Source organism: Kogia breviceps, chromosome 6, assembly GCF_026419965.1.
Source record: "Kogia breviceps isolate mKogBre1 chromosome 6, mKogBre1 haplotype 1, whole genome shotgun sequence".
Lineage (NCBI taxonomy): Eukaryota > Metazoa > Chordata > Mammalia > Artiodactyla > Physeteridae > Kogia > Kogia breviceps.
Window position 1 is genome coordinate 59,507,677 of NC_081315.1, and position 20,246 is coordinate 59,527,922.

At 38.6% G+C, this 20,246-nt stretch overlaps 1 protein-coding gene across 2 annotated transcripts in view; it reads left to right on the plus strand.

The window, feature by feature from the left end:
- FRAS1 (Fraser extracellular matrix complex subunit 1) overlaps positions 1-20,246 on the plus strand; it is a 450,824-nt gene that overhangs the window by 325,950 nt on the left and 104,628 nt on the right. For both annotated transcript variants that reach the window (XM_059065863.2, XM_067035878.1), the window contains 5 exons: positions 4,859-4,973; positions 6,990-7,127; positions 8,997-9,029; positions 17,023-17,154; positions 18,273-18,398. In XM_059065863.2, coding sequence (XP_058921846.1) covers positions 4,859-4,973; positions 6,990-7,127; positions 8,997-9,029; positions 17,023-17,154; positions 18,273-18,398 — 544 coding nt within the window. The remainder of the gene's footprint in view (positions 1-4,858; positions 4,974-6,989; positions 7,128-8,996; positions 9,030-17,022; positions 17,155-18,272; positions 18,399-20,246) is intronic.

Genomic DNA, 20,246 nt, shown 5'->3' on the forward strand with positions numbered 1-20,246 from the left:
TGAATATTATCCAACCTTTAAAAAAAGGAAATCCTGTCATATGCTACAGTATGAATGAACCTTAAGGATATTGTTCTAAATGAAATAAGCCAGTCACAAAAAGACAGATAATGCAGGATTCCACTTATATGAGCTAGTCAAACTCTTACAAACAGAAAGTAGAACGATGGTTGCCCCTGTGGGGAATGGGTGGGGTGTGGAGAGAGAAAAGAGGAATTGTTATTCAACAGCGTTTCAGTTTTGCAAGAGGAAAAAACTGTGGACATCTGTTGTACAACAATGTGCATCTAGTTAACACTACTGTACTGTACACTTCAAAGTGGTTAAGGTGGTAAAAAAAAAAAAAGTTAGGAGGAGATTAGAGATATTTAGAGACAGTGCTCAATTAGATATGGAAGAGGGCAAAGCACCCCAGTTTCTGAGCATACAGAGAGGCCATTCATGGAGATGGGGAATGTATGAGGACTGGAGGGGGAGGGGGAGGGCTGGAAGGCATGATGCATTCACTCTGGGATGTGCTTGTAAAGGGTGTGCATATTAAGGGCAGGTAGAAGAAGAGCAGTAGCTATTCAAGGTGAGTGATAAACCTTTGAGAATCATTAATGGCTGGTAGTGGTTAAATCCTCAGAAATCACTGAGATTCCCCAGGAAGATTGCACAGAATGAGAAGCAATATAATCAAATACCTGCCTAAATGAAAATTCGTTCTGTGGCATTTCTGTAATTCTGTTATTCATCAAATCTAAGATCCTTTAAATGGGATCTGATGGTCTGGTTTGTAGTGCTCATCAGAATTATATGCACGCATATGTATAAGATATGTATACACATATATCCTATATATATATAAACATGTGTGAGATGTGTACATTTAGAATATGTATCAAATTTGGGCAAAGGGGATCTGAAGACGTGCCTATCACAGCATAGATAGTGTCAGATTCTTCAAGTAAGTTATCAGATTCACATCAACTCCCAGTTCTCCAAGTAATCATCCACTATTTGACTTAGAAGATCCTTAAGGGCAAAAATCTTTGATTTATTAATCTTGGTATCTTCCTCAGCATCTAGCACAATGCCTTATATAAAATAGTTGCTTAGTACATATTTGTTGACTAAGTGAATGTTTTCAGGCCTACTTTCACATGGCTAATAATATCTTCTTGTAAGACCTTCGAATTCAAACAAATTAATTATATGGGTACGCACACACACACACACACACACTTTGAATATCATATTTCCAAGTCCTCTCTTAAAGGGGAAATAAATTCTTTTATCTCTTAATGTGAAAGAAGATTGATTATTTCCTTTTCTAAGTGAAAAGTCCTCAGGGTTGGGTTGCCCAAGGTCACCACTTGAGGAAAAGGCCTTTCTTTCCTGGTTTCATTTGCTTCCAGAGTGATTGCTGTAGCAAGAGTTCTCTTAAAACCATTCTTATTGAGGCTAGCAGGGATCCAGTTAGAACAGCTGATCTTTTTGTGATATGGACTCAAGCCTGGGCCTGCTGTATTTGTTTTATGGCTGTGGGTGTCTGTGTCTATGTTTTCTCTTGGGACATTTCAGATACTAGTAGAATTATTATCTGCAGTCTCTGGAAATGTTTTGTTATCCTTGGAATTACTGTTGTGCTTTATCTGAGCCTTTCACACTACTTAGCATTTTCTACCTTAGAGCTATTTATGAGTTTCCCCCACTGAAAAGTGAAATTCCTTGAGGAAAAGGTCTATATCTGATTCATCTTGTATCTTCTACAGGTTTTTGCCTGGTACCTTGCACATAGTAGGTTCTTACTAAAAATTTAGTACATGAATATATGAATTAATTAAATGTGTTGAATACATGAATATATGAATTACTTTTGTTGTCCTAACTAAACCATGTGAGAAGATGGTAGGACCTTCATTTTACTGATCTCATCTTATCATTCATGGGTGTATGATTTCTCAGGCCCGCCATGGGCTTTGCTGCTTTGGTAGAATGACAGTCAACATGGGAAATTCCTTTTTTTTTTTAATGGAGGGTGAAATGATAATGTTGTTTATAAATTCTGACCTGGAAGTTTAAAGATGTTAGTCATGTACACTTTGCTATATCTTAAGTGTTCAAATGTTTGCCTCTCTAATTCTTTAGATGACATTGAAATGCAATGAAAAAAATATTCTTAAAAAATTATTGATGAAGTTGTTTTTTAAAGTATTTTTATTACTAGCTTAACTTTTTTCATAATAATATTTTTTCATTCATTCAACAAATTTTTATCAAGCACTTCCATGTGCCGTGTGCTCGGTGCTTGGGGTCCATGAACAAACAAAAATTCATGTTCTCATGGAGTTTACATTCTCTTGGGAGAGGGGAATAGACAATAAGTTATAAACAAAATAAATAAGCAACTCACATATAGCATGTTAGTGAGAAGTATTATGATAAAACAAAAAGTAGATCAGGGCCAAGAAGATTGGAGATGTAGCAGGGGAGACCTAGGTTGTAATTTTAAATAAGGTGGTCAGGGTGGGTTACCTTAAGACAATGACATTTAAAGAAAGACTTGCAGAAGGTAAGAGAGATAGCTGTACAGATACCTGAGGAAAGAGCATTCCAGGCCCAGGCAACCATTCATTTAGAGGTATCAAGGTAGGAGCATGCCTAGATATTCAAGGAACAGCAAGGAAGGCAGTATGGCTGGATCAAAGTAAGTGGAAGCCAGAAGAATCTGCATGAATTCACAGATGTACTAAGTGGGCGGATGGGGGTGGACCAGATTTGGGATCATGTCCGCCTCACAGGCCATTGTAGGGACTTTTGATTCTGAGTAACATGGAGAGCTATTGCAGGATGTTGAGTAGAGGTCTAATGTCCTTTTTAAAGGCATCATGCTGCCTGCTGTGCTGAAATAGACTGTTGGGGGAGGGCAAGAGAGCAGCTTGGAGGCCATCGTGGTAATCCAGGTGAGAGAATATGGCCCCCAGCAAGATGGTAGCAATGTCATGGGGAGAAGTGGTTGGATTCTGGATGTATTCAGAGGTAATATGGGTATTACGGAAACCATTATTCTATAATCTTCCTTTGTGGACAGATAGTTTTATAAAAAAAGTGTCTTCTATAATTTCCATTAACTGTAGTCTCTCATTTCTTACTGTTTAATTGATAAATATTTAACATTTCAAATAGCCAATATTAAAACTGATTATACTTTGGTATAGCTCAACCTCAGTATTGCTTTCTTCAGAGAATCAAGTCCTCTCCTTTTCTGCTTAGTGTCTATTTCTATTAGTAAAGAAATAGTATAATCAAGTTCTGTAATAAAACATCTGTTTTCTTGGCTAGAACACATTTCCCTTTTCTGTCGTCCTAGGTCCATGATAATTCTTTTTTCTTACCACTTTATTGTTTTAGGGACATCTAAATTTTCGAAAATATCCCATAATACTTTGAGAATTTTCAGATATCCTGATGGCTTTGAGATTAAAAGGTGCAAACGGTACTGAACAATGTACTCACCCTGCACTTTTTGTCCGTGTATCTGTGCCCACATGTGTACACATTTATAGATGTATGCACGCATGGGCTGTAAACACCTTACATAGGGCATATATTTTTTGTTGTTGTCCTAACCTGTTTTATTTTAGGGTGAGAGACCAGCTGCTATTTGCAATTCTGATTTTCCTTGCTCATTACATTCCAGACCTGAGCAATGACCTGTTGAAATAGAGGGTTGTCCTAACCTGCAAATGCTGCCTCTCCCAGGAGGAGTTGGCCTTGGGACAATTACGAAGCCACTGCAGTGTTCAATCTTTTCATGGTAAAAGGAAGAACACCACGCCCTCCTCCATGAGAATTACTGAGCCCTACTCAATCCTTCCCTAAATGGGAAATTCCTTCTGAAAGTAGCAGAGCTTGAAAGAGCAGGAGAGCATGTCAAACTCTAACTCTTCAAGGGTCATTTCGGAAGAGTCTGCAAAGAGCGGATATTTTTGTTCTGTTTTATCATCGGCATGTATGACCTAAGCAAGGGGCCTGTGCTCACCCTCCTTTTCCATTTTCTCCTCCCCACTCTGTGTTTCTGCTGCTGTCCCCAAATCTCTGTTAGGTCTGGTCATGGAATTCTGAATCTCTCCTTTTTCTTTTTAATGTTGTCAACTATTAATGGGTTGTGAACACACACAGGTGAATGGATTGTGAAAGCTGCACACACATTGGCCTTTAGATTCATTTCACTTGACTAGTTCATTGGATCCTGAAAGCTAGAAGCAGAAAGCAGTATCTAGTTCTTCTGAATAGTACAATGGAGATGAAGAGAAATATTGACTATTGTTATAAGCTGTAATAAACGCATAGTTCTTAAATCTCTGAATTCAAATGGTGAGCCTCTTTGGCATTTGAGGTGAGTTCATCTTTAGCCATCTGAAACCATCAAAGTTAAAAAAAGAAAAGAATGCATCACAGTTCCCACTAGGAAGCTGGGGGGTTGGGAGAAATTCTCACCAGATATAATCTTAGCCCGTTAAATTAGAGGAGTAGAGCTGTAGGGGTCCAGCTGCGAATAGTAGAATAGCCAGCTGTGATGGCTCATTTCCAAACATGTACCACTGTGAGTTCCAACTAGGGAGAAGTGATCATATTGGGACACCCACAGCATGCACCCACGTAAACCCAGGGGGCCAAGGGCAGGGGAGAGAAGGGTCAGCTGGGACGAATCTGCAAGGAGACCAGATCCTTCTTTTGAACTCTCAGAGAAAATTTTGCTATATGTGACTAACAGAGTAAGTTGATTTTTTTTTTTTAAATGAGGTTTGTTTTTGCCTCTGGCTTTTGTTTTCGTCACACTATTTTCTCTTCTCTCTTAAACTTTGTGTAGGCTCGGGAGGACGGCCTGACTGTGATTCAGCCTCATTCTCTCTCCTTTGTAAACTCTGAGAGACCAAGTAGAAAGATAATATATAATATCACTCTACCTTTGCATCCAAGTCAAGGTAAGGCGTGCAGTAAATGATCTTTTGAGTGGTGCTATTGTCTTCTACTTGTTGACCAGCCTTAAAAGCTCTGGAATTCTGTCTGCTTCTACTTGTTGAGGATTTAAGGAGTAACAATTATTCATCACCTCTGTTCCTGTCCTCTGAGTTGAGAACCAATTGAGAGGGAGACACTGTGGCTGGACAGATGGAGATGAATGTGTCAGCTTTGGTACTGACAGAACTATACTGGAGGACATAGTGTGCACATAACTTCATCACTGGATGAGTTCCCCTCCCACGCACAGGCAGAACTGGACAGACCCACGCACTGCCTGTAGGGACAGGGCCTGCCCTGGTGAGCTTCTGATAGGCGAGTGGATCAGAATGAGCATGCGCTAAGGACAAGGAGCTCCACCAGAGAGCCCAGTGGGGGCTGAGCCACGCATACTCAGTTTCTTCCCCGCATGGATAAGTCTCTCCTCCTCTTTTATTTTAGCCAAGGTAATAAATGCTGTTTATGACTTCTGTAAGTTTATATAGTGCTCCTACATATTAATACCCTGTGAGCTTCAAAAAACCAAATACAGGGCTTCCCTGGTGACGCAGTGATCGATAGTCCGCCTGCCGATGCAGGGGACATGGGTTCGTGCCCCGGTCCGGGAAGATCCCACATGCCGCGGAGCGGCTGGGCCCGTGAGCCATGGCCGCTGAGCCTGCGCGTCCGGAGCCTGTGCTCCGCAACGGGAGAGGCTGCAGCAGTGAGGGGTCCGCGTACCGCAAAAAAAAAAAAAAAAAAAAAAAAAACGTTTACAGTTACCCGTCACCCAAACGAAGGGGAAGGAAACTTCATAATTGTGAGAATGTGCAAGTGTTCTCATTAAGGAGATGCTGACCCAGAAGACCATTTAGTATATGTCATGTCAAATGCTTCACAACTCTGGAATTCCCATCGTGACAAACATGTGTCAGCACACACAGTTCCGTGCTCTCGTACAGGAGCATGGAAATGTGGAACTACAATTAGAGGAGAGGTGGGCCCTGGCCATCAGTCCCCAGCCTTCAGATCCCTAACTTTGGGCTCAGCTACCAAGCCTGTGCCCAGAGAGATGTGTGTGTGCCTCACAGTGAGGAGATCAGCTTCTAGAAGACACTTCTGCTCCTGTCTCTGATGCTGCCCTCCCAAGACCAACCACTGGCTTAGCTATGAGCCTTTCACATTATCAATATCTCCCAAGGAGAAATTAAATTTCATTTCCCTTTTGATAAAGTCCAAAGAAATTAAAAGACTAAAAGTCATCCATCTTCTTTTTTAATCTGCTAAGCCACAGATAGTGTTGTCCTCCCTACGTTGCTAGGGTGGAGATGTTCTTTTAGACCAGCAGCCTGTATGGTTGTAGGTCTGTCAGTCCCTCAGAAGCTGAATTAGTGTCTTCCTTTTAAAGAGTAAGTAGGACATGAAAGATGATCATAGTATCAGTTCTGCACCTGCAAAATTTAGAAATGACAGGCAAATCTGCAACCCCTAAAGCATTTATAACTTAGTGATAATTGCAAATCCAGATCTTAGAACAATCAAGATCCATGTTACTATTGCCAAAGGTCATCATAGAGACTAAGGAGTTTCTGAAGGAAAGAGGGTAGATTGAAAAAAATCTTTACAGCCTTACCAAGAGACCAGCCTGTGCCATTTTTGTAGCAACCTTGACCTTTGAACTTAAACTCAATTGAGAGAATCTCCTAATAATGGTACAGTGTCTATGACTTCAGAATTCCCAGGTCTAAGCTACATTAGGGGGCAGTAGTTTGCATCTTACAATTGTTTATGGTCAATGAGGCCTAGTCAAGAGTATCTGGGTTTCAGATTTGCCCTTTTCTTGAATAACTGAAGAATAGTGTACTAAGAACAACCTGAGAGCAATTGTTCCTGAAGGATAAAAGACTTCCACCAGTGGGAAAGGCAGCTTTATGGCTCTGATCATTTAGTCAACCGTCAGAATTACTGTTGGTTGCTCATGCCGTCTCTCTTCCTCCTAGGCATCATCGAACACCGGGACCAGCCTCACTCTCCCATCCGGTATTTCACCCAGGAAGACATTAACCAGGGCAAAATCATGTACCGTCCCCCCACTGCAGCCCCCCACCTCCAGGAGATCATGGCCTTCTCCTTTGCTGGTAATGCTTTTTTTCTCTATTTTGAGGCACCCAGGCTGCTCCTTGTGGTTCTTCAGGGCATACTTTTAATAAAGCCTTATTTTGTGCCTCCTGCATGGCAAGGCCCGCATGGGCCTTGGAGATCTAGTCTTGGTGAGTTTGGGGATCCTAGTTATAGAGACAGAATTTGATCAATAATCCCAGTAATGAATGTTTAATTTCAAGCTGAGATAAGAGCTCTAAAAAGAAGGAAGAATGTTCAGTGGTGGAATTGGATGTAGCAAGACCGACCTAGACTGAGGGTCCACTGGAGGCTGCCCCAGGGAGATATTGACAGAAGAGGGGTGGGTAGAAGCTAACTAGGCTAAGTGTGTGTGTTGGGATCATTGGGAGAACATTCCTGAAGGAAGGGCACATGCCCCTGTGCAGAGGCCCTGAGAGGGAGAGAATGTGATGTTCTAGGCACTGAAAAAAGTCATTGTGTCTGGAATGTGGAGGGTTGAACAGGGTGGGGATGGGCCTGGAGGGAGAGGTAGAGGGCAGACCTTAAGGCCACTGTGAGACTGCAGGGATTTGGAGCCTTATCCCAAGAACAGTAAGAACCTGGTGGAGGTTTTAAGATATAGGAGGATGCCTTTTCCTAAGGATCTCTTTGACTGCAGTGATGGGAGTGATCTGAGGATGAAGCCGGGACAGATGGGTATGTGGATGAGGGGAATCTAGTGAGAAGGATCCTGCCGTACTTCATGGAAGGTCCCCTGTAGGCGACCTTTGGGATTAAAACCAGGATTTGACGAAGACACCTTTCTTAAAGAAGAGAAGATTGAGCAAAAGATAGCCTTAATCCTTGCCGCCCATTATGTCTTCCCTTGATGCAGTATTCAAAGCTGCTGAGTTTTAAGTCCCTACCCCTAAATATTTCTGTGCTTTGGAATGATTCTAAAAATCTTGAAGCCTGTTTCTTTATGATCTTTAAGATGTATGTGTCACATAACACGATTAATATAGAGTACGCTTTTTATATAGTAGCTTTAATCATACAGAGCAGTTGGTGATTTCTTATGGTGAGTTGAACACGGGTTGAATACTTTTAGAGTTATGTTTTCAAGTATGGCAAACATTTAAAGTAATATTTTCCATTATTTAATATGCCATTGTAGATGCAATTGTCTAGAAAATAATTAACTCCTCAATTAGATTGAAAATCCCTAAGCGCTGGGATAGACCTCTTCTCTAAGAGTATCCCCAGGGTTTACTTACTGGATAACTCATAGCCAGTGAAAATGCTCATGGTCCTCTAACCCCTACTTTACAAGAAACTCAGGTTATCCTGGGCTTAGAGGGAGAGAAAACATGTCAGCCCTGGTTGAGGTTATTTCCGAATCCACTATGCTCGCCTGTATTCCTAGAGCCTTTTTAGAGAGAGCAGACTCCTATACTGTATAATCTATGGGACAAATGCCACGAGATAAATCTCTTACACTGTTATAGTGTGTAAATCAGTGTCCCAGGCATCACTATATTCTACAATGGAATTGACCTACCAGAAAGCCTTGTCAGTGATATACGACATCACCCACATTCACCGATTTGTAGGATTTTATGTACTGGTAAAATGGGATCTGAGTGAATGTATTATAAATCACTCTAACTAATGTGATATAAAATTATTGCACTCTATGGTTCTTTTTGTTACTTAAAATTAGTGTTGGCACTATTAAAGTCAACATAACATTAGCAAACATCCTGGTGATCTTTCCTTAAGTCATAATAATTTAGGCTAAAATGTCCTTTACTCTTCTAACCTCTGCCCTATATTTTGTACCCTTCCCATCTATTTCTGGCCCCAAAATATTTAATATACTGATTTTCTCTCTTCTGTTCTTTCAGGTCTCCCAGACTCAGTGAAATTCCACTTCACAGGTGAAAATTTTAATCTCAATTTTATTAGAAAATGGAATTTTTCCTTCTTTTTGCTCTCTTCATCATTACTTTTAGCTATTTTCTAAGAACAAGTTAAAAGTTACATAAGTTTCTTCTAAAATACATGGCTAGTTAAAATAGTAATAGCTTAACTTTGTATTCATAGAAAAAATAATTATAATCCACCAAGGATACCAAAGATTAGTGTTCTTTAAGCCCAGTTTCAACTTGTCCTAATATCTATTAAAAAGAGGTAATAATGATTAAGATCTTAGACTTTGGATCCAGTCTGCCTGGGGTTCAGCCTACTTTGGAATAGTTTCTTAACATCTCTGTACCTGAATGCCTTATCCATCAATGAGGATAATAAATAATAATTACACATGGTGTAAAGCTCCCAAAACAGTGATTGGCACATACAGGCTTACCTCGTTTTATTGCGCTTTACTTTGTTGTGCTTTGTAGATACTGCATTTTTTACAAGTTGAAGGTTTGTGGCAACACTGTTTAAAGAAGTCTATCGGTGCCATTTTTCCAGAAGCATTTGCTTACTTCCTGTCTCTGTGTCACATTTTGGTAATTTTTGCAATATTTCAAACTTTTTCATTAATATATTTGTTGTAGTGATCTGTGAGCAGTGATCTTTGATGTTAACATTATAATTGTTTTGGGGCACCAGGAACCACACCCATATAAGACAGTAAGCCTAATAAAAGTTGTGTGTGTTCTGACTGTTCCACCAACTGGCCATTCCTCTGTTTCTTTCCCTCCCCTCAGGCCTCCATATTCCCTGAGACACAACAATATTGAAATTAAACCAATTAATAACCCTACAATGACCTCTAAGTTTTCAAGTGAAGGAAAAGTCACACATCTCTCACTTTAAATCAAAAACTAGGAATGATTAAGCTTAGTGAGGGAGGCATGTCAAAAGCCAAAATGGGCCAAAAGCTAGGTCTCTTGTGCCAAACAGGCAAGCTGTGAATGCAAAGGAAAAGTTCTTGAAGGAAATTAAAAGTGCTACTCCAGTGTACACACAAATGATAAGAAAGCAAAACAGCCTTATTGCTGATAGGAAGAAAGTTTTAGTGGTCTGGATAGATGATCAAACCAGACACAATATTCCCTTAAGCCAAAGCCTAATCCAAAGCAAGGCCCTAACTCTCTTCAATTCTATGAAATCTGAGAGAAATGAGGAAGCTGCAGAAAAAAAGTTTGAAGCTAGCAGAGGTTGATTCATGTAGTTTAAGGAAAGAAGCTGTCTTCTTAACATAAAGTGCAAAGTGAAGCAGTAAGTGCTGGTGCAGAAGCTGCAGCAAGTTATCCAGATGATTTAGCTAAGATCATTAATGATGGTGGCTACACTAAACAACAAATTTTCAATGTAGATGAAATAGCCTTCTATTGGAAGTGTTATGACCCAGTCAGTGAGTTGTGATAGCTGTGTATAGATCTCAGCATCCTAGTTTTAGTTCAAGTACAATAGAAGCTGAGTGCCAATAAGCAAAAGCAGAATCAGACCTGGCATCTATGCTGATGCAAAATAGAGACACGCTTTCTTACTTAGGTCTAGAGTGAGGATGGATGTCCATAAATCCTTAAACAGCTGTTTAGTCAGGATTGACTATTCCATTAGAATCAACCATCCATATGTCCTACTATATTTCATGTAGGGATAAATCTTAGTAGGGATAAAGTCATCTCCCTCAAACTCTCAGATATTCTTTTCTTCTTTGAGGGTTAAAAAGTCACACTTGAATTAATAGTAAATTTTAGGGTTGTGTCATTGGTTTTTTATTTTTTTATTGTGATATAATTGACACATAACTTTGCATTATTTTCCATTGTACAACATAATAAGTTGATATTTGTATATATTGCAAAATGATCACCACAGTAACTCTAGTTAACATCTGTCACCAGGTATAGTTACAAATTTTTTTTCTTGTGATCAGAACTTTAAAAATCTGCTCTCGGGCTTCCCTGGTGGTGTAGTGGTTGAGAATCCACCTGCTGATGCAGGGGACCACGGGTTCGTGCCCCGGTCTGGGAAGATCCCACATGTCACAGAGCTGCTAGGCCCGTGAGCCATGGCCACTGAGCCTGTGCATCCAGAGCCTGTGCTCCGCAATGGGAGAGGCCACAACAGTGAGACGCCCACGTACCGCCAAAAAAAAAAAAAAAAATCTACTCTCTTAGCAACTATCCAATATGGAATACAGTATTATTAATTATAGTCACCATGCTGTACATTATATTCCCATGTTTTATTTATCCATTCATCCACCAGTGGACACTTAGGTTGTTTCCACATCTTGACTGTTGTGAATAGTGCTTCAATAAACATGGGAGTGCATATATCTCTTCGAGATACTGATTTCATTTCCTTTGGATACACACCCAGAAGTGGGATTACCACATCATGTGGCAGTTCTAGTTTTAATTTTTTTAGGAGCCTTAATACTATTTTCTGTAGTGGCCGCACCAGTTTGCATTCCCACCAACAGTATAAAAAGCTTCCCTTTTCCCCATGCCCTCATAACACTTGTTATCTTTTATCTTTTTGAAGATAGCCATTTTAAGAGGTGTGAGGTGATATCTCATTGTGGTTTTGATTTGCGTTTCCCTGATGATTAGTGAGTGAGAAACTTTTCATGAACATGTTGGCCATCTGTGTATCTTTTTTGAAAAATGTTGTTTCAGATTTTCTGCCCATTTTAAAAATCAGATTGTGGGTTTTTTTGCTATTGAGTTGTATGAGTTCTTTATATATATATATTTGGATATTAACCCCTCATCAGATACATGATTTACAAATATTTTCTCCCATTCTGTAGGTTGCTTTTTCATTTTGTTGATGGTTTCCTTTGCTGTGCAGAAGCTTCTTCCTTTGCTGTGCAAGTGGGATGTAGTCCCACTTGTTTATTTTTGCTTTTGTTGTCAAATTCAAAAAGCCAAGGCTGATGTCAAGGAGCTTACCGCCTATGTTTTCTTCTAGGAGTTTTATAGTTTCAGGTCTTATGTTCAGGTCTTTAATCCATTTTGAGTTAATTTTTGTGTATGGTGTAAGCTAGTGATTCAGTTTCTTTCTATTGCATATGGCTGTCCAGTTTTCTTAACACTGTGTCTTGAAGAGACTGTCCTTTCCCCATTTTATAGTTTTTGTTCTTTTTCATAAATTAATTGACTTATATCTGTGGGCTCTCTCTTCTGTTCCTTTGATCTATATATCTGTTTTTATGCCAATACCATACTGTTTTGATTACTATAACTTTGGAATACAGTTTGAAATCAGGGCTCATGATGCCTCCAGCTTTGTTCTTTCTCAAGACTGCTTGGCTATTTGGGTTTTTTTTTTTTTGTAGTTCCATACAAATTTTAGGATTGTTTGTCTAATTTTTGTGAAAAATCCCATTGGAATTTTGATAGAGATTGCATTGAATTTGGAGAGTGCTTCGGGTACTATGGTCGTTTTGACAATATTAATTCTTCTAATCCATGACTGTGGAATATCTTTCCATTTATTTGTGTCTTCAATTTCTTTCATCAATGTCGTATAGTTTTCATTGTACAGGTCTTTCACCTCCTTGGTTAAATTTATCCCTAGATATTTTATTCTTTTTGATGCAGTTGTAAATGGGATTATTTTCTTAATTTCTCTTTCTACTGGTTTTTTATTAGTGTATAGAAATGAAGCAGATTTTTATGTATTGATTTCGCATTCTGCAACTGTACTGAATTCATTTGTTCTCTTGGTTTTTGGTGGACTCCTTAGGGTTTTCTATATATAATATCATGTTATCTGCAAATAGTGACAGTTTTATTTCTTTCTTTCTGATTTAGATGCCTTTTATTTCTTTTTCTAGTGTTCTGGCATTGTTGAAAAGAACCTAGTATCAGCTCATTTCTAGTGACAGACTTCTAGATAATTCATACATCGGTAATAAGATACAACAGATTATAGCAGTTTACATTTTACAAAGCGATTTACAACATAAGTTGTCTTATTTAATCCTAATAACAATATTGTAAGGACAGGTTTTATTTTAGAATTTGAAAGCTGAGGAAACTAAGCATCATTAGAGTAGTAATCTGCTCATGTTTCCGTACCTGGTAAGCAGTAGAACCAGGATTTTAATACAAGTTTCTGACTCTGAGTATGAGATATTTAATTTAGTCTGTCTGTATGTGTTATAGTCATGCAAAACAAATATCATGGTAGTGTGCCAATTTGGTTTCCAAGCCTCAATACTTACCTGAAAACTTGAATAGGTGAAGGGGTTAACTATTAACCTTCTCCAGGACTTTAAGTTAAATGATCCATGAACCTATTATACAGAGTAAAGGAAATGGACCTTGGGCTGACCTTAAATTAATTTACCTTGTTTCTGCCTAAGGTTCTTTTTTTTTACTGTTGAGTGATTTAAAAATATTGTTTTGGACTTAATTTTTTAGAGCAGTTTTAGGTTTACAACAAAATTGAGAGGAAGGGGACTTCCCTGGTGGTCCAGTGGGTGGGACTCCGTGCTCCCAATGCAGGGGGCATGGGTTCGATCCCTGGTTGGGGAACTAGATCTGGTATGCATGCCACAGCTAAGAAGTCCACATGCTGTAACTAAAAGATTCCCACATGCCACAACTAAAGGTCCCACATGCCACAACTATGACCCCATGCAGACTAAATAAATAAATAAATATTTTTTAGAAAATTGAGAGGAAGGTACAGACATTTTCCCCATACCCCCTGCCCCAACACATGCATAGCATAGCCTCTCCAATTATCAACATCGCTCACTAGAATGGTACACTTTTTACCAAGGATAAACCTACATTTACACATCATAATCACCCAAAGTCCAGTTTGCTCTAGAGTTCACTCTTGGTGTTGTGCATACTATGGGTTTAGACCAAGATATGGCATTTTTGCCATACGGCATTTCCATCATTATAATATCATACAGATTATTTTCACTGCCCTAAAAATTTTCTGTGCTCTGCCTATTCACTTCCCCCCACCTTTGGCAACCACTATTTTTACTATCTTCCATAGTTTTACCCTTTTCAAAATATCATATAGTTGTACTCATACAATATGTAGCCTTTTCACATTGGCTTCTTTCACTTAGTAATATGCATTTAAGATTCCTCCTTCTTTTCATAGCTTGTTAGCTCATTTATTTTTAGTGTTGAATAATATTCCATGGTCCAGCTGTATCATAGTTTATCCATTCACCTACTAAAGGACATCTTGGGCTGCTTCCAAGTCTTGGCAATTATGAATAAAGCTACTATAAACATCTGTGTGCAGCTTTTTTGTGTAGACCTAAGTTTTCGACTCCTCTGGGTAAATACCAAGGAGTGCAATTGCTGAATTGTATGTATAGTGAGAGTATGTCTAGTTTTATAAGAACCAGCCAAACTGTCTTCCAAAGTGGCTGAACCATTTTGCATTCCCACTAGCAATATATGAGAGCTCCTTTTGCTCTACATCCTTACAAGCATTTGGTGTTGTCAGTGTTCCAAATTTTGCCCATTATAATTGGTGCACAGTAGGATCTTATTGTTGTTTTAATTTGCAATTATTTGCTGACATATGATGATGGGCATATTTTCATATGCTTATTTGCCATTTGTTTCTTCTGTGGTGAGGTATTTGTTGAGGTTTTCAGTCTATTTTCTAATTGGGTTGTTTCTTATTGTTGAGTTTTAAGAGTTCCTTGTACATTTTGGATAAGAGTCCTTTATCATATGTGTCCTTTGCAAAGACTTTTTCCCAGACTGTGGCTTATTCTCTCATTCTCTTGACATTTTCCTTCACAGAGCAGAAGTTTTTAAATTTAATGAAATCCAGCCTATCAATTATTTTTTTCATGAATCGTGTCTTTGGTGTCATATCTAAAAAGGTAGCACCATACCCAAGGTCATCTAGGTTTTTTACTGTGTTATCATCTAAGAGTTTGTAGTTTTGTGGCTTATATTTAGTTCCATGGTCCATTTTGAGTTGACTGTTGTGAAAGGTAAAAGAGGTTCCTTTTTTTTTAAAAGAGAAAAACTTTTGGAATATGGTAGGAAAGAAGCAATCTCTTTTAGCAGAGTTTTGTGAGAGAAAAATTTAACTTGGACACATAATGAACTAAGGCAGAAAGAAACCCAAGCCCTGACATTAACCCATGGAATGAGGGAGAACCGCTCATTTGGTTAATCAGCTAAGCTGAGACAGCAAACTGATATTCCTGACCTGACTGCTCAAGACAAGCACATATGCTCTACAGAACCGTCCAGAGCGAGGAAAACACACATGGTGAATGGTGCCTGCAGGAGGCATCTGACCAAAGAGGCAGTTTGACTATTTCTCAGAGAAATCAAAAACGTTGCTTAAAGAGAGGGCTAGACATGTAATTACTAAATTTTGATTATAAGTTCTTATGTTTGCTTACAAAGCGCTTCACCCTCATGGTATATTTTGTTGTTATGTTACATGTACCAGAAAACAGCTTTTCTCACTTTACTTATAGAGACAAGGATATACCTTGGTCACACCAACAGCTGTGTGATATGGCCAAAACTGTTTAAGTTTTAGGGCCTTTCCTTTCCTTTTCTGTAAGGTAAGGATGGTGAAGACTCCCTGAGGTGCCCCGCCCCACTTAAAAATAAAATCAGTGTAAAACATTAAAAAGATAGAATTGTATTTTGCAATCATTTATTTTTATTTAATAAAGGGACTTCTTAACTTAGATTCCAGGGACTTCAGAGAATCCTGAATCCACTGAAATTTATGCAAAAGTTTGTACTTTTGTCCTCAAACTCCCAAAAGTTAAGAATCATTGCTCTGACTATCCAGAGAGCACAAAAGATTGAGCACAAAGAAGCAAATTCAATAACTTTGACATTTGACTGAATGACCAGAGCCATAAAACCTTCATTCTCACAGGGATACTGTCTTCTTTCCTTCAGTAGGGCTATTTCTGGACTTCTCGAGGACATGGATTGTACCTTATAAAATTCAACCATATCTTTTAGGTGTGTTCTCAAGGAAAAGACAAATCTAAAACCTGTTGGAATCATTACCAGGAGTCACTAAGTGATGGTTCACTTGGCTGAAGTAGAGGTCAGATTCCTACTGACTTGTTAACTAAGTCCACGAGAAAGTAGTGAAGGAAACCTGTTTCTTGTAACCAAACCATGTATAAGCATACCACACGTTTCAAATATCAACAGTGCAGTTTTCTCAATAGGCACTGCAGATAAATACATCAATGAGTGGGTGGTGCAGGTGTTCCTCCAAACCTGACTTTTAGAGAAGGGAAGGAGTGTTAAGATATAGGAAAGTGGAAATAAGAATCAAGGGTCTGGCAAATCTGCTTTCATTTCTCTCCAGTGATCAATGCTCACTTGGATGTCAGGTAATCCAGGGGAATAAAATCTTAAAGTCAATGTTTTATTCACAAAGGTGTCTTCCATTTATTGCATCGTGCATAATGACCAGGTAAAAATGGGTCTGCTTACTTCCAAACGACATTAGAATTATCTGTGTAGACATTTTCTATCCTTTTAAATAATTATTTTAGAATGAGACAGACATCATTTCTAACAGAGATATCCTGAAAAAACTATTTCTCTGGAACACTGGAAGAATGAATTGAATCTAAAATATTCCATAAATAAAAGCTTCTACCAGCATCACCTAAGAGTGCATATTTTGTATTACTTTCCCTTCCACTAATATTTGTCAATATCACCTTGTTGTGAAAGTTGCTTCTTAGAATGACTTTGTTGTTATGGTTTTAGCTTTTTTGTTATTGAGTAGAAGGAGCTTTGTAGAATAGCTCACAGTATCTTGCTTGTTTACATTTTCTATTTATAAGCATCTCTTCAAAGTGTTATGGTAATCTAAAAAAACTTCTGGCTACATATTTATAGAACTAGCCTACAGGTGACCAGACTACAAACTGATGTGTGTGTGTGTGTGTGTGTGTGTGTATACTCTTTCTAGTTTCAGATGGAGGGCACACAAGTCCAGAGATGGCCCTCACCGTTCACTTACTTCGCATTGATCGGCACCCGCCAGTGTTCCAGGTTACAGCTCCACTGCTTAAAGTCAGCCCAGGAGGCAGCACTTCTATAGGTAAGAACTGGGAACCTGGCTTTGGAAAAAAAAAAAAAAAAAAAACATGGCTTTGGAAATGGAACCATATTTCAGTAACAGTCCCTGTATAAATCTCTTCATGGCTACCAAAAAGTAGTGACCTTCTCTTCCAGAAGTTGCAGGCATCTCATCCATAGCCACCCCTCTGCCCATTTCCATGCATATGGAAGCAGCATGGAGAGAAGGAAATAAACCCTTCAGAAGCCAATGCTCAGTGATGGAATACAACACAGAATTTATTTTCCAGTCTCTAAGAGTTTGATTTGTTGCCATCGCTAAAATATAAAGTAACACAGAGCAGAGAAGAGAAGAGAGGGAAGTGGTTTCAATGACTCTCTTGTTTTCTCTTTAGAAAGTAAAGAGTAACAGTCGGAGTGACAAGTCACCATAACCTTCAGAAGCTGTGAAGAGTTAGAGTTGGCCCAAGTGTTTTATATGTGATTTTATTTACCTATTAGTATACTTACTTTTTAGAAGTTTATTCTTTTACCAAGAACATCTTAAGAGCGAATAGTTGGTATTGTGATTTTTGTAAGCTGTGCTCTACACATCCTTATCCAGTTCCTACATATGGGTATTGGCCTAAAATTACTTATCCAACCTATAAACAAGCCACAGATACAAAGATGACTGTCCCTTTTGCCCCACTCCTTCTCATGTCAGTGATGGCCAGAGCAGCCATTGTTAAAATAACTTGGCTCTTATGTAGATTCAGAGAAAGGAGAAGGGAAGAAATGATGAAAAGCAAACACAATTTCTTAGAGTATTTTCTGGAAGAAAACCTACCCGGTCAGTCAGGACTGACCTTTTCATGGGCTACCGTTCCCTCATTTGTATGGAAGAAAAAAGGTATTCTCAATTCAGAAATACCTACTCGTAAGTTAACGTTTGGAAGAACCTACTTGTAATTTGGGAACTGACTGTATTATCAAGTTTTCACTCTTTTTTGTGGTTGATTCAAATTAGACAGCACTTTCTTCTAACCATCAGATTACCCACAACATGGCTTCCAGCCTGGCCTGGGGCTTTACTGTACCCAAAGTATACAATTGTTAATGTACACATCTTCTCACCATGCTCTATTCTCCTGACTGCAGGACTTCAGTTGGTAGTAAGAGACACGGAGACAGTGCCTGAAGAACTCCTCTTTGAGCTCCGGAAAACTCCCCAGCATGGCGTGCTCCTTAAGTACACAGCTGGGTTCCCAGGGCCCATGGCCTCAGGTAGCTGCTCACTCTGTCATTGACCTGCTTGGATTTCTTTTTTTTTTTTTTTTTTTCATGTTTTAATTTTATTGTAGTATAGCTGATTTACAATGTTGTGTTAGTTTCAGGTGTACAGCAGAGTGATTCAGTTATATGTATACATGTGTTCGTTCTTTTTTAGACTCTTTTCTCATATATGTTATCACAGAATACTGTTCTTGCATTGCAGTCAGTTTTATGTCTCAGACAAGAAGTAAAGCAACATTGTGGGATAAGCTATAAAGAGATACGTAGAAAGGAAAAACCTTTAGTGTTTAGTCCATTGGCTGAAGTATCTGGAACTTCTTTCTCTGTACCACTACCCACACCCCAAAACTATGAAGCTATGTAGGTAAAATTTGTTGATTTCTGAAATCTGGAGTAAATGCATTTAGAATGACCTTACGTGAGTTGTCAGCTGCCACTTTCCCATGGTCTGTTCATGGAGATAAATTTGTCTTCCTTATTTTGGTATGTGAATCTTCACAATATTTTAAGCACTGTGACTCTGAGAGTGTAAACTACATGTTTCTTCACTCACTAAAAAAGGGTGGTAATGTGCCCAGCTTTCCAAAATAATACTTATTGCGCTTTCCCTGATTATAAAGAATAATACATGCTGATTGTTTAGGAAGTACAGAATAGTGCAAAGAACACAACTAAATCTAATTTTTAATAGTCAGCTCTCATATACTGAAGTGAATATTATCCCTTTCAAAGTTGTCACCTTGGAATGCTGTATACTTATTCTGACAATCTGTACTTTCTCAAAACCTTTATATAATTCCTAATAGGCATGTAATAATGCGTTCTTCTGAATATCTCTGCAGAGAGAGGGTGTCAAATCTTTGACCTTGAAGGTAAATTGAATTTGTAAGAGGAACGAATAGGCACTTAGGAGTCACAAAGGCAGATTTTTTAAAAACTTACTGAACAAAAGAAGTTTTGTTAAGATAGATTTCTGACTTAAAAGCTTTTACACAGCAAAGGAAACCATAAACAAGACAAAAAGACAACACTCAGAATGGGAGAAAATATTGGCAAATGAAGCAAGTGACAAAGGATTAATCTCCAAAATTTACAAGCAGCTCATGTAGCTCAATATCAAAAAAACAAACAACCCAATCCAAAAATGGGCAGAAGACCTAAATAGATATTTCTCCAAAGAAGACATACAGATTGCCAACAAACACATGAAAGAATGCTCAACATCATTAATCATTAGATAAATGCAAATCAAAACTACAATGAGGTATCACCTCACACCAGTCAGAATGGCCATCATGAAAAAAATCTACAAACAATAAATGCTGGAGAGGGTGTGGAGAAAAGGGAACCCTCTTGCACTGGTGGTGGGAATGTAAATTGATACACCACTATGGAGAACAGAATGGAGGTTCCTTAAAAAACTAAAAATAAGACTACCATATGACCCAGCAATCCCACTACTGGGCATATACCCTGAGAAAACCGTAATTCAAAAAGAGTCATGTACCACAATGTTCGTTGCAGCTCTGTTTACAATAAATAGCCAGGACATGGACGCAACCTAAGTGTCCATCGACAGATGAATGGATAAAGGAGATAGGCACATATATACAATGGAATATTACTCGGCCATAAAAAGAAACGAAATTGAGTTATTTGTAGTGAGGTGGATGGACATAGAGTCTGTCATACAGAGTGAAGTAAGTCAGACAGAAAGAAAAAAACAAATACCGTATGCTAACACGTATATATGGAATCTAAAAAAAAGAAAAGGTTATGAAGAACCTAGGGGCAGGACAGAAATAAAGACAGACGTAGAGAATGGTCTTGAGGACACGG